The sequence below is a fragment of the Phlebotomus papatasi genome, chromosome 3, assembly GCF_024763615.1.
Source record: "Phlebotomus papatasi isolate M1 chromosome 3, Ppap_2.1, whole genome shotgun sequence".
Lineage (NCBI taxonomy): Eukaryota > Metazoa > Arthropoda > Insecta > Diptera > Psychodidae > Phlebotomus > Phlebotomus papatasi.
Window position 1 is genome coordinate 41,954,946 of NC_077224.1, and position 12,816 is coordinate 41,967,761.

At 35.9% G+C, this 12,816-nt stretch overlaps 1 protein-coding gene across 1 annotated transcript in view; it reads right to left on the bottom strand.

Moving 5' to 3' along the window:
- Positions 1–2: 2 nt before the first annotated feature.
- The window catches only part of LOC129805692 (MLX-interacting protein), a 39,477-nt gene continuing 26,663 nt past the window's right edge, over positions 3–12,816 (bottom strand). Inside the window, exons 5-10 of the mRNA XM_055853775.1 lie at positions 12,631–12,766; positions 7,631–9,255; positions 7,414–7,541; positions 7,187–7,310; positions 6,974–7,103; positions 3–653 (exon numbers count right to left, since the gene is read on the bottom strand). Of these exons, the coding sequence (XP_055709750.1) occupies positions 502–653; positions 6,974–7,103; positions 7,187–7,310; positions 7,414–7,541; positions 7,631–9,255; positions 12,631–12,766 (2,295 nt within the window). The 3' untranslated portion in view covers positions 3–501. The remainder of the gene's footprint in view (positions 654–6,973; positions 7,104–7,186; positions 7,311–7,413; positions 7,542–7,630; positions 9,256–12,630; positions 12,767–12,816) is intronic.

Genomic DNA, 12,816 nt, shown 5'->3' on the forward strand with positions numbered 1-12,816 from the left:
CGTACCTTAAGTAGCTTCTTTTATTCTAGTATCTCGATAGAACAATTTTTTTCTTTAAATGGTAATCTTGAATATTTCTTTATTTTTGTTCCTTAGAAAATAAAGAAAAACATTTTTTTTTTTAAATAGAAAACTTAAGGCATTTTTTGCATTATCTTAAACTTCCTTTCTCCACGAATTACCACAAATTTACAATTCGTTAATTAAACTTTAAAAAAATATATATTTTTTGTACCAGAAATAAAAGAAACTCTCGCAAAAAACATGGAAAGAAACGTAAAATAAATGAAAAAACTATTGTGTTAAAATAACACTTAATTATATACACAAAGAGCTACGAAAATTGGGTAAATATCGGTATATAAAAAAAACACGTTCTAAAACAATGAACAAAAATAAAAACAAAAAAAAAATTGCCCCCTGCTTCACACGCTCCGACCGTTGATCTATATTCATGAGATCCCAAGTCAAGGGAGGGTGGTGATGTATATATCTTCAGCATCAGTTGCTATTCATTGTGGCAGATGATCTTGCCTGGAGCTGCGCCTGTTGCGACGAAATCGCCTTGAGAACCTCCTCGCGTAGCGTAGATGGATTCTCAGCCGAAAGGATGTCCGTGTTGGTGGACAAGTAGCGCAGCTTATTGGTCACAGCTTTTAAAAGCAAAAGGATTTTCATTAGGAACATCCAAAAGATTCGAAAATAAAGTCAGCATATTTATTGAATCCTCTTCATAATTTCAAAATTGAAAGTAAGTACTCTCAAAAATTTAAATTGCATGTACTAAAATACGCAGCCAACTTCACTCAGATAAAATACCTGACGCCATCATGACGACATTATTAGTCGCCATATTGGGAATCAGCTGTCAGACTTCCTGAAGAAGTCAATATTTCTAAAATAATTTTCACCAGAATAAAAAATTCTGTATATTATTTTGTTATTCATATTGTTAAATTTACACTTAATAATAATAATTTATTAACTGAAATTCGGGTTTTCCCCTTTACAATCAGTTTAAGGAAAAGAGAAAAAAAAGAAACGGTAAAAGAAAAAGAAATGCAGTAAGGGCACATAAGAGAAAAAGCTAAATCCCCAGAAAATGCATTTTAATCGACTCAGACGAAACTAGCTTTTCTGGGTGTCTCATTATACATAATGACTCCTTGGTAGAAGAGAGTTCTGTACAGAATATCCGAGCGAAACTTTTGCACCAGCAATCCACGAACCCGAGCAGACGAATCCCGAACAAGCAGGCATGAAAGATATCCTAGAGTACCAGAAATCAAAAGACGCGACACAAAAACGACAGCGCGGCAATGAAGAAGGGTCCGCAAATCCCCTCCAATAACTCCCTCTACAAATGGAGCTAAAAGCTACGGCAAGTCTTCTAAGTGTTTGTTTATCAGCATTGAAAAAAAGTTCAGCTCCATTATATGAATAGAGGAACCAGAAGATACCTTACAAGCATTAATCGGGTGCCTTCCTGGGTAAAGGTTTTGTGGCGTCTCAGAATTGACACTTGTGTGAAAGTTATCTAGGGGAAATGCTTCTAATTTTGTCCAGTTTCTTATTTTGGACACTTTGAGGATAACATTGGACACTAAAAATAAATTGATTAAAATGATGGATTTTTATTCCAATATTTGATGAATAATGAATTCTATCTAAATATTTGTTCTTTTTGGAATATTTTAACACTAAATACGTTAAAATTTGAATATGATTTGAGTTGAAATTGCTTTGTTGAAAATTCAGTGTGAGCAATTGCTTACGAGAAATATGACAGAACTTCGTGGCTTACTTCAGTCTTATTTAGTTTTGGTGAAGTACTAACAAAGTTTGTTCGCTGTTTTTGAGTGATATTATTGAATATTCATTGAATATTGTATTGATTCACGTTACTGATGATTTGTACATTTGACCTGAAGTGAGATTTGCCTTGTGAATTATATTTTTCGTGTGAAAAATGGGAAATTTTTTAAGACATTCACCAGTGAGGTGATGATTCTTATTTTGGACAGGTGTTTTTCTCACGAAATTTCGTGAAGTTTTAGCTTTTGTGATGACTAGGTTGGACAAATGCCTGGAGAAATAAAGGAGCATCATCTCTACGAAAGAGATGCAGTGAGAAATGCCTTGAAAGGCTCCCGGAAAGGGCAGGGAATGAGCGAATCCGCACGTACTTGGAGTATCGAAGTCAACTCACTTTAATGAATGATATGGAAAGTTTCCGGGCTTCTTGTGACATTCTACGTTTCCCTTACATGAACAGGAAGAGGACTTGGTAAGATTGGTTCATAAAATGAAGAACAATGGGCATCCTGTTGAGGCGGATTATCTGTCCAAATTTACAGACAAGTTGTAAAAATTAATAAACAAGTTGTCCAAAATAAGAGTCAAATTCACCTCTACATATCAATTCATTTTTAAACGTATTAAAACTAATTTTAGTAAAAATGAGATGATAAATAGCTTGCCAAGTTTCTAAACAATCCTTCTGAAAAGAGAGTAACAAGAAAAGTCAATTAGTATTGAAAATATGGCACTTCAAACTTAGGATATCGATGCTTATATGCAGACTGTCCAAAATTATAAGCACTTCCCCTATAGAAAATGAGACAATGATGATCGCATGGGAAGGGGGTAAAGTCAAAATGGGATGTGTGGTCAATGAACAGAATGGACTGTATTTAAATTAATAGCCGCGAAAGGGCACTCCGGACAGACGAAGACAGACGAAAGGACGAGCGACAGACAGACTGAGATTGGACGTCGAACGAAGAGGACAGAATAAAGAGAGTGTCACAAAAAGTTTGAAAATTGTTAAAATGTTTTAAAATTGAGTGAAAGGGAGTCTACAGAAAAAAAACAAACTGAACTGAAATGTACAAAATAATATTACATTTCTGGTCTTTTGAGCCGTACAAAGTAACCTGTATAACTTGTATTTTTCCACACGATATCCACTATTTTAGAAGCAAAGATTCTTCATCATAAGTGCCATTACATTTGTAAGTAAAATTAATAACCTATTTTGTTTAATTTCTTTCAACATTTCAAAAAAAATGTAGTTTTATAAAAATTTATTCTAAGAAGTATTTAGGCAAGAACATATGGCTCCTTGGAAATTACAAAGGGCCAACTCACTTTTTGGTGATTTTGAGGTTTTAATGCACTCAGACAGAGAATTTAATAAAATTTCAAATGATATTAATCATTAAATTTCGTAATTACAAAAGTTTTTCAAAATTTTACTCTTTATGATTGTTTGCGCAGATTTGTTTGAAGTCAAGGGGCACAAAATTGATTTATCGTCCAAATTTTTGTGAAACAGGGGACTAACTCAAGTAAGTTGATCCCTTGTCATTCTAATTTCAGCAAAATTTGCACATCATTTAGAACGACAAAGAGCTAACTCATTAAAAAACATATTTTAAAAGATAAAAATATAAAAGTTTCGATGTTTATTTTAGTGCTCATACAAATAGAAAAGAAATAAATTGTTTTTGTTCAGTCATTAAATTGAGATACTTATTTACACAAAGTTGAATCTTTCAGGCTGTGTCCTGTAAAATGGCCGAAAATTAGTTGGCTCCTTGTAATTTCCAAGGAGCGATATTGACTCTCGAAAGAATAGAAATAGGTTGAGCTAAGAAATATAACATAGGGGGAAGTGGAGCACCTTTGAATTGAGGCACATTTAAAATTAGACTCGTTCTGAACAGAATCTATCAATAAAATTACGAAATTTCACATCTTGTTCACAAAGTTGGATCGGAAATCTCTTAAGTTAATAGACTAATGACTAATAGAAGAGATCTGTAAAGTTGCATTTCGCTGTTAGTTTCCGGCAGATCCAAGTCCACAATCCAAAGACTGGATAAACGGGATAAACGCACACTAACAATCTCTGATACAGACCCATCGATAGCAACCCCGAAGATCCAGGCTCAGCTACGTTCGGAGGGCAAACAGCCTCCTTTTATTTGTAATATTTGACGAAAACTGCAGAAACTGCATAAAGCGCGAAAGAACGGGAGAATTGACAAGAAAGTTCCCCTTCTCAATAAGATCAGCATCAGTAAGAAAATGCCTCAACTCTATTTGGATCACGTTTGCAAAAACCCGGAATGCTGGAAAATTATTCTGGACGAATGTATTCACGATTTGAATGAAGTATTCACATGGTTGAGTGTACGTGTGGCTTCCGACTGTTAAAGGATTGGGGCAAGGTGGGAAGATTGGTGCTCTTGAATGGATTTCCGGACAAGAAACATTTCTAATTTTAAATAAAATTTTATAATCTCACGAGCATAATGCCCAACGCACAATAACTTTTGTTTAGTAAACATGTTTTTGACATTTCAATGAGAGTGAATGAGATCTAGATTTAGTCATCTCGCTCATTCTCATGCGAAATTTTGAAAACATGTTTACAAACAAAAGCTATTGTGCGCTGGTCATAAAAATAACATATTTTTAGGATTAGTTTTTTTCTATAATTTCAACAGTTATCCTAGTTTTATATGCAAGATCAATTTTCTATACTCTTAAACTCCAATATACTTAATATCAATTGTTAAATCCTTCTAGTTTATCCTAAAAACCATATGAATCTTTAAAGATGTCACATAACATTTTCATTACAACGGCCAAGTATTCTGGCTTCTTCAGGAGCATTAGATTGCCTATCTTCAGCAGCCAGAAGAGGCTCCGCTGCCTACCACTGCGGCTTTAAATAACCTTCTTTAAGTGGCAGCCGGGACTTTAAATATTTGAAGCTTCTTCTATCTTGAGACATTCGTGCTCAGTGCAGAGATTCAAATCTCTATTACGTTCTGGAAGCATCAGAATTCTGGTCGCCATAACTGAGGGGCATCTTGCCTATATCCCAGCAGTGGCATTAAATTGCCGTTATCAAGGGCCGTCTTTTAAAAGACGCCGAACGACACTGAAAGAATAGAAAGCTTCAGGCATTTATCGTTCCAAAGAGCAGGAAAATTTCTTGGTGAGACCTAAGGAATTTTCTTCCTCTTAATGCCTCCTTTAGCCTATTTTGGAGCCTACAAATGGGATAGTCAATGTTTCAGTGTATTTTAAACTCATGCGAGAGGTCATAATACCAGAAGGAAATCGTCTAAATGGTGCCGATTTTATTCTACAGCAAAAATCACCACAAAGTACCTTCAGGATAAAGGCATTAGCGTTATGAACTGGACACCCAAAATCCCAGACCTCTCACCCATCGCAAAATATTCGTTTTTTTTTTACCAAAAATCAAAATCACCGCTTAGAAACTGAAACGTTTCAAGGATTTGAAGCAGACCATCCTTGACAGCTGGCATCTTTTTTTAAACAAGACGAGTGTAGCAAGCTATGTCCTTCCATGCCTCAACGTATTACAGAATTATCTTGCCAATTCGTTGAAAAAATTAGTAATAGTCTAGAACAAACTTTTGATCCATGAAATATTGTATTATTTTTCTTTTAAATATTTTTTTAGTAATGAATTTTTTTTTCTAAACCCATAATTAGAAAGTGTAATAACCATAGAATTAACTAGAATAAAAATAAATAAAAAAAAAATTACAATAGTTTTTGAAAGCCGCTTTCACTAGAAATAAGCACCGTAACAAACTTATGATACGTACGATTCGTATTGTACATTATGTCATAGTAAGGTCTCGTTACATTTAAAAGAACAGGAGTCCCGGGATTATGCATATGATGGGATTATGCAAATAGATTATGCATCTTTGCCTGTCATTAGGAGATTATTTGTGAAATCATCTGAAAACTTCCTCTTCTTCACAAAAATAGCACATTTTCGCTCAAACTACTGAAATGCTTCAAAAACAAAACACTTATCTGACAACCCGTGTGCCTTCGAGACACTGAGCAATTCTAGCAATGTGTCTTGTCTAAATCAGCGATTTCGAGTGGTTCTAGAAGTTTTAATGAGCAACTTTTCATTTTAACTTTAATGTGAAATTTTCTAGTGTGATAACTCCATGTGCAAAATCAATTTACCGCTTCAAGCTTCAAATGACATTTCTCACACAAAGCTTAATATTTGTCGGTAAGAAAATCATTTTCAAGTTAAAATGAAAATAAAACCATTGATGGTAGCTATAAGAACTTAAAATTTAATGATGTTTCTTTTGATTTTACACGGTCTTCAGATTTGAGGTTTAGTGATATGGCTTAACGTTCTTAATTTACGTATAATTAACGTAAAGATGCGACCGATGTGACGGTCAATGTGATTCTGTACTATGCTACGTGTATCTGAACCGATGAGCGACGAGTAAAGAAACAGGAACGCAGCACACAAAAGTTCAAATCTTCCGAAAGCTTTCGGCTGGGATTTTAATGACAATGTCACATATAAGATTAAGATTAATACTTTCTGAACTGCGAGAATGCCAAAAAAAAAGATAGCAAGTGTTTTATCTTGTCTCTCTCTCGCGTTTCGCACGAAAACTGATCGAATCACAGTTGGCACGTATGGAAAATTGTTCGAATTGCCTGTAATACGATTCAGAAAACAATTAATAGGAACAGTAATGTCTTACTCATCGTATTACTCCACTAGAGTGTACTCTTTCTAACACACGTGATATTCCATTTGAAATTTTGCATAATATATACCTCTCTCTTCGGCTTTTCTTAATATTAATATTAATCTTATATGTGATACCACGCTGACACACCACGGTAAACCTTCCTTTTTCCTTTGTGGTCATATTTGATTAAAAGATCAAGGAATTTGGAGCACTGCATTAGAATTTCGCAATGTTTTAATTTTTTCTTGGCGATTTGTCACTCCGCGAAGTTTTCTTCAGATTTCTTTGACTGAAGAATTGGGGAGATTCGATATACTTTACAGATTTACAAATGATTTATGAAAAAGTAAAAGTTTTCCTTAAGCAAATATAATAAGAACAATGACAATTTAAAGCCAACCTACCTGGTCGCAGTTCCACTAGTGAACAATTTTGGTCAACCCAAAGCATCGCTGTCCGACACATTTCATCGAGACTCGCAATGGAGACAGTGGAGTTGAAAGAATTTAGGAGTGGTTCGAAGATTAGACCAAACTGCAAAAACCAATTTGATGCATGCTTAGCAATCCTTGAAATTGAAATAACTTGAAACTTCACATAGTGAGAAATGTACTTACAATCCAAAACTTCCAATTTTGCATTGATCTGTGACTGACATATTGGTTGTACAATTCTAGCACCCGTCCGGTTCTCTGACGTGACACGGGAGCCCCATTGGCAGGCAGGATAGAGTGCAAGTGGCTAAAAAATGATTAAAAAAAGAAAATCAAAAGTGCAGTTGAGAAAACAAAAAAAAAAAAAAGAAAGCAATAGTATAAAGTTAAATTGGTTCGATGAAATTTACTTGAGTGAACTGTTCAATTTGTCTCTCTCGATGCGTAGTGCCTCTGTCTTCTCGTGTATGGCTCCACGTTCTGCCTTCAGCTGTCGTATGTACTCGGCGCCCTTTTGCAAGATCGCCGCCTTGCTCAGCTGTGACACATTAGGGAATTTGTTTTGTGCGTTACAAGAAAAGAGAATGCAAGGATATGGGGGTTAAGAGTCAAGTATCTGGGGGATACCTTGGCTGTTGGATTCTGCTGCAGTTGCGGTATCAGCGATTGCAATACATCGAAGCCATTCTTTATGTTATACCGCCTCTTCTGCTCAGCATGAATATGTCCCACACGACGCTGTGGATATTTGCTATCCTTGGACGGTGACAGCGGTCCACCCATCTCATGATGATCCACTGGGATCTCAGGTGACAGTCCAATACCACTCGATGGAGACTCATTGCCAAGTAAATTGCCAGGACTGGAATCCAGGCGTTTTGACGTTACGGCAGCACTCGTACTGGTGGTTAGATTAGTTTGTGATCCACCCACTTTGCCTAAACTTGTACTAGGGGTCGCTTGCTGCTGTAGTAGTTGCAGGAGAGCAGGTTCACTTGTTGCAGCTGAGATAACTTGCTGTTGCGGCTGAGCCTTCATCACGATTGAATTACTTCGGCTGCGACTTTTAGATTTTGGATGGTACTTAGGTAGGGCAAATTGACTGTTTACCTCCTGTTTAACTCCATTGTTGTTAAACAGAAGGTTGGTGGTATTGAGGGGCAAACTATTTGATCTGTACATTTCTTTTGAGGCAGAACTAGACTCTGAGATGGCAATCATATTGCTATTTAAGGTTGACGTTGGGGTTGGGACATTCATCATGGGCACCGTTGAATTGGACATCTGATTGCCTGGATAGCCCACAGACATTGATTTGAACTGATTAAAGGGCACCTTTGTTGGTGATGTTGATCTCTGATCGTACGTTGTATTGCAAGTTGGTGTTTGCTGTGACAGCAAGTTGTACAGCGTCTGTGCGTTCTGTTGTGACATCGGCAACGGTTGCTGAGGCACTTGAATCACATTCTGCGAATTCGCACCCATATTACTACTACTTCCCTGAAATGTTGCCTGTTGAATCCCCGAATACGGTGATGTTTGTGGCATCTGAATCAACGTCTGCAGCGGTTGTTGTTCCTGCTGCTGCTGTATGAGAATTTGGTTGTAGAGGTTTGTTTGATGGGGTGTCGGCAGAGCCTTATCATAGTTATGTGGTTCCCGTTTACTGAGCTGTTTCAGGGAATTCCTCGAAAATCTGGGGACTTTGCTAAAGCTCCCATATGTACCCTTATCAGACATCGTCTGTTGATATTGCTGTCCAGTCTGTGTTTGTACCATTGTGGCCTGATCCATTGATGTGTGTGAGGCAATTGGTGGTTTTTGATATGTCTGAACACTCCCATCGAATGACTGTGCCTGTGACCCTTGAAGATTGCTCAAATCATGTGATAGAATCTTCCCTGTATAGTGAAGTCCTTGATTATTTGAATACACCTCACTACTACCACTTTTCTGTTGTTCCAAACTATTACCCAATATATTACTCCCCTCTATCGATGGCACATTGTTTTGCACTTGATTCCCACCCGTTGATATCTCACTCATATTGACCGATTCCATCGGTTCTGACCCCATTATGTACAGATTAAATGACTTTAGTAAGTCATCGGGTGCCTCTTCTACCACCGGTGGCAAACGGGATGGTCCAAAGAACTCCGTAATTGGCTCTACCGTATCCATAAAATCCTCCAAATTGGGCTGCAACGGCCCAAGACTCGGCTGTATAAAGTCCGCAATTCCAGCTCCTCTTGCTATATAGATACACATCACGTGGAAATACAATAAAACTTACTATCTGCCCATCAAGAGCACGTTCTAGTTGAGAGGTCTGGCCGGATAATGATTGTAAAACGAGTCAGTTTTTATTTTTGCGGTATTCGCACCGAGTTGATAAGGTAGATTATAAAACTACCAACAGAAATATTTCTTAAGATTATATTGCTTAAACTTTACAGATAGTGCAATTGTAAATAATTCTTTGATTTTAAATTAGGTATTTACATTTGTTTTGTATCTGTATCTTCTGCAAGCTACGATACAGACGTCATCTCTTGTCTTGCGTGAAATTTTGATGCAAAAGAAATGCAGATAATATGACAACGGTCGATGCAACCGACGATATGTCTTCGTCGATTGGATAAGCAACTGGGTTAACTTAACTGTGTCTGCAAACGACGCATTTCAAATCCCGGGATTTATTTTTGAATTTCAGGAATCTTGAATCCCGAGACGTCTTAAAGCACGCGAGTTTCCAGGATTTCGGGATCCCAGAATTTTCAGGATCACGGAATTTTCGGAATCCCGGGTGTTTGGAGAGCAATGCCGATCCAACCGACGATATATAAATTTCGTCTTTACTTCCTAACGGGTTATATTCTCTCAGTAAGGTCATTTGTTAGGGTAGAAGTCAAACGATTAGAGATAGAGACTTCGCCGGTTGCGTATACCTCTGTCGTATCTGCATTTCTTTTGTGTCAGCATTTCACGCAAGAGGGGACGTCCGTATTGTATCTTGCACCTAATGCATATACGACAGAGGTAGACGCAACCGACGACTTGGTGTCATTATAATGGCTCCGTTCACTAATAACTTTTCAAAAAGAGAAAGCCGCTCCAAAGCCAAGCCAAACCTATTCGAAAATCTACCGGAAGCCTAAAGTGAAAGTTCATGTGCTTTTCGCTTTAGCGCTTTCTTCTTCCATTTCGAATTTCGATATTCTTGACACTTGAACCGTCAACAATGCCAACAACAGTGTGTAAACGTAAACGTTTGCTGGGAAAAGTGAATTTTTGTATAGTTTTGTAAAAATTCAGGATGGCAGAACGTTTAACTTGCGATCTCATTAAAATAAATGTCCTTTTTATGCACTTGCTCGACTTTGTGTAACTCGTCGGTTTAAAGTTTAAACGTTTCAACTTCCAACCGGTTTTTAGGTAAGTTCTCTTTGATATACCTTCGAATCGGTAAAGGAAAAAACCGGAGAGAGCTCTCAAATAACGAAAGTTTTTACGGAACGAGAGAAATGTGACCTTCATTTGATTTTTCTCGTCGAAGCTTAAAGAGATTGTAGAAAATATTTTTTTTATACAGATTTAGGGAAGTTTGGTCATTTCTACTAAGTCTGAACCGGTTACATGCCGATAATTATTTTTAATCAAAAATTAAAGTGTACTGCTTCTATGCAAATTTTGGATAATCTAAATATTCTTTGAATTAGTTTTAATTAACTGTGAATAAGCCAAGTTTAATGCACTGGTTTCAGGAAAATCAATATTTACAATTATAATAAAAAACCGATTTGAACCGATTTTGTGACTATCACAACTTAAGGTTTTCAAAGGATCTGACAACCGGCTTTGAGAATTAATCATTTAAAAAGTGAATGCTTCTAATATGACACATTCAATGTGAAAAGTTACCTTCATTTAACCTTCATATTCTCTATACAGTAGACTCTCTCTCAATTGGGCATTTGGGGCAAAGTATCATTCGGATTATCGAGAGATTTGGGCGTCAAAGTCGTTATAAATTCCACAAAAAGTGCTCAATTCTAAAGCATCACGACATAACAAGAGGAACTACAGAGAATTTGATCAAATTTGCTTCAAAATCAAACATAAAAATTGCTAACAAAGTTTATCGCCCGATTGAAAAAGAACCGATTAAGCGAGAGTCTACTGTAATTTTCATTTTTTAAAATAAAAAAAGAGTTAAATTTTAATAAGTTCTTCAATTCTTGCGATAAAGCAAATCTGAGGTTAATATTTCGTATGAAGTAAAATATATAAATAAAAAAATAAAACTTCCTATCCAGAATATTAAAGGTTATGAATGATTTTATTTAAATTTTGACTCAAAATTGTTTTTAAGCTTTTCTCACTCAGCTTAAAAACTAGACAACTTTAAGAAGTTTGATATTTCCATTTTAGCTTCGTTATTGTGAAGTTTGTTGTATTCCGACTTAAAAGCTTTAAAATATTTGGTACTTGTTTACAATTAAAGATCTTTATCGGAGAATAGAAGTAGCCTTTAAAAGAAGATTTAAAGATTTAACTCTTTAAGATTTCGTCGGTTGCGGCTACTTCTGTTGTATCTGCATTTGTTTTGTATCTGCATTCGGAGCAACTACAATACAGACGTCCCCTCTTGCGTGAAATGCTGACACAAAAGAAATGCAGATACGACAGAGGTAGCCGCAACCGACGATTTATCAGTATTTATTAAGGGTAACTGCATAAAATTTCGGTATAGTTGCATACAACCGCCAAAGTCTTAGGTTTGAAAAGTAAGTAGTTTTAATACAAATTGATTGTTTTTGTTACTTCTTTTTAAGGAATATTGCTTGGAACTTTGTAGATAGGTTATCGTCTTTGTTTTCTCTAAAATCATTCTTAATACAATTTATAATGAATATAAATATAGACATAAGCTTTGGGTAATATTTCGGCCACCTCGTTCTAATAATTCCTTGCCCTTCCGGAATTCTACTAGTTTTTTTCACATCATCTCGTTTATCGAAGTGACAATTTTTATTTTGCATTGCATAATCTCTAGAGCAGAGGCGTGCAAGAACCGTTGAAACCGAATAAACGTCAAATGAAACATGTACGTCAATGGTCAAAACGCTACTAGAGCAAACTTAATTTGACGTTTATTCGGTTTTAACGGTTTTTGCACACCTCTGCTCTGGAGTTTACAAAAACAAAGAAAAATCATGGAAATTTTAAGAACGAAAGAAGTGGTCGAAATTTGGTACAGTTACCCTATTTTGTTTCAATATCAAAGCCAATATTGTCTTTCGCTTAAAGTGATAAAATGCCAAACTCTAACATGTTAAATTTTCAAATTTCCTAATTTTCAAAGATGCTAAATTATCGTCATTCTGTAATACAATGTAGCACTTTAATCAGATACTTGAAAAATGAAGGAAAATCTAATATTTACCCCATAAATTGGTCATAAAATAACTTTCATAATGAGTATGGTGAGTTTATCAGGAAACCTCGTGTCTTACGATAAGAGAATAACGTGACCAAAATCAAATTCATAATTTTGAAGGATAACTAGAGTTTACGGACCTCTTGAAAAATAAATTTTTAGATAGAGAATATTTTGTTTGGCTTACCAATTTCGCGAGGATCGGGAAACTGAAATGGTTGTGAAATAGTCGAAAATAGAAGATCACTGGTCCATTGACACTCGTCAATATTATTTAAACTCCTGTCGTCATTTGATGACCAATCGAAATCTCGTTCACTTAGCTACAAAGTGGAAATACAAGTTGAAAGTTTTTTTTTCTATTTAGATTAAA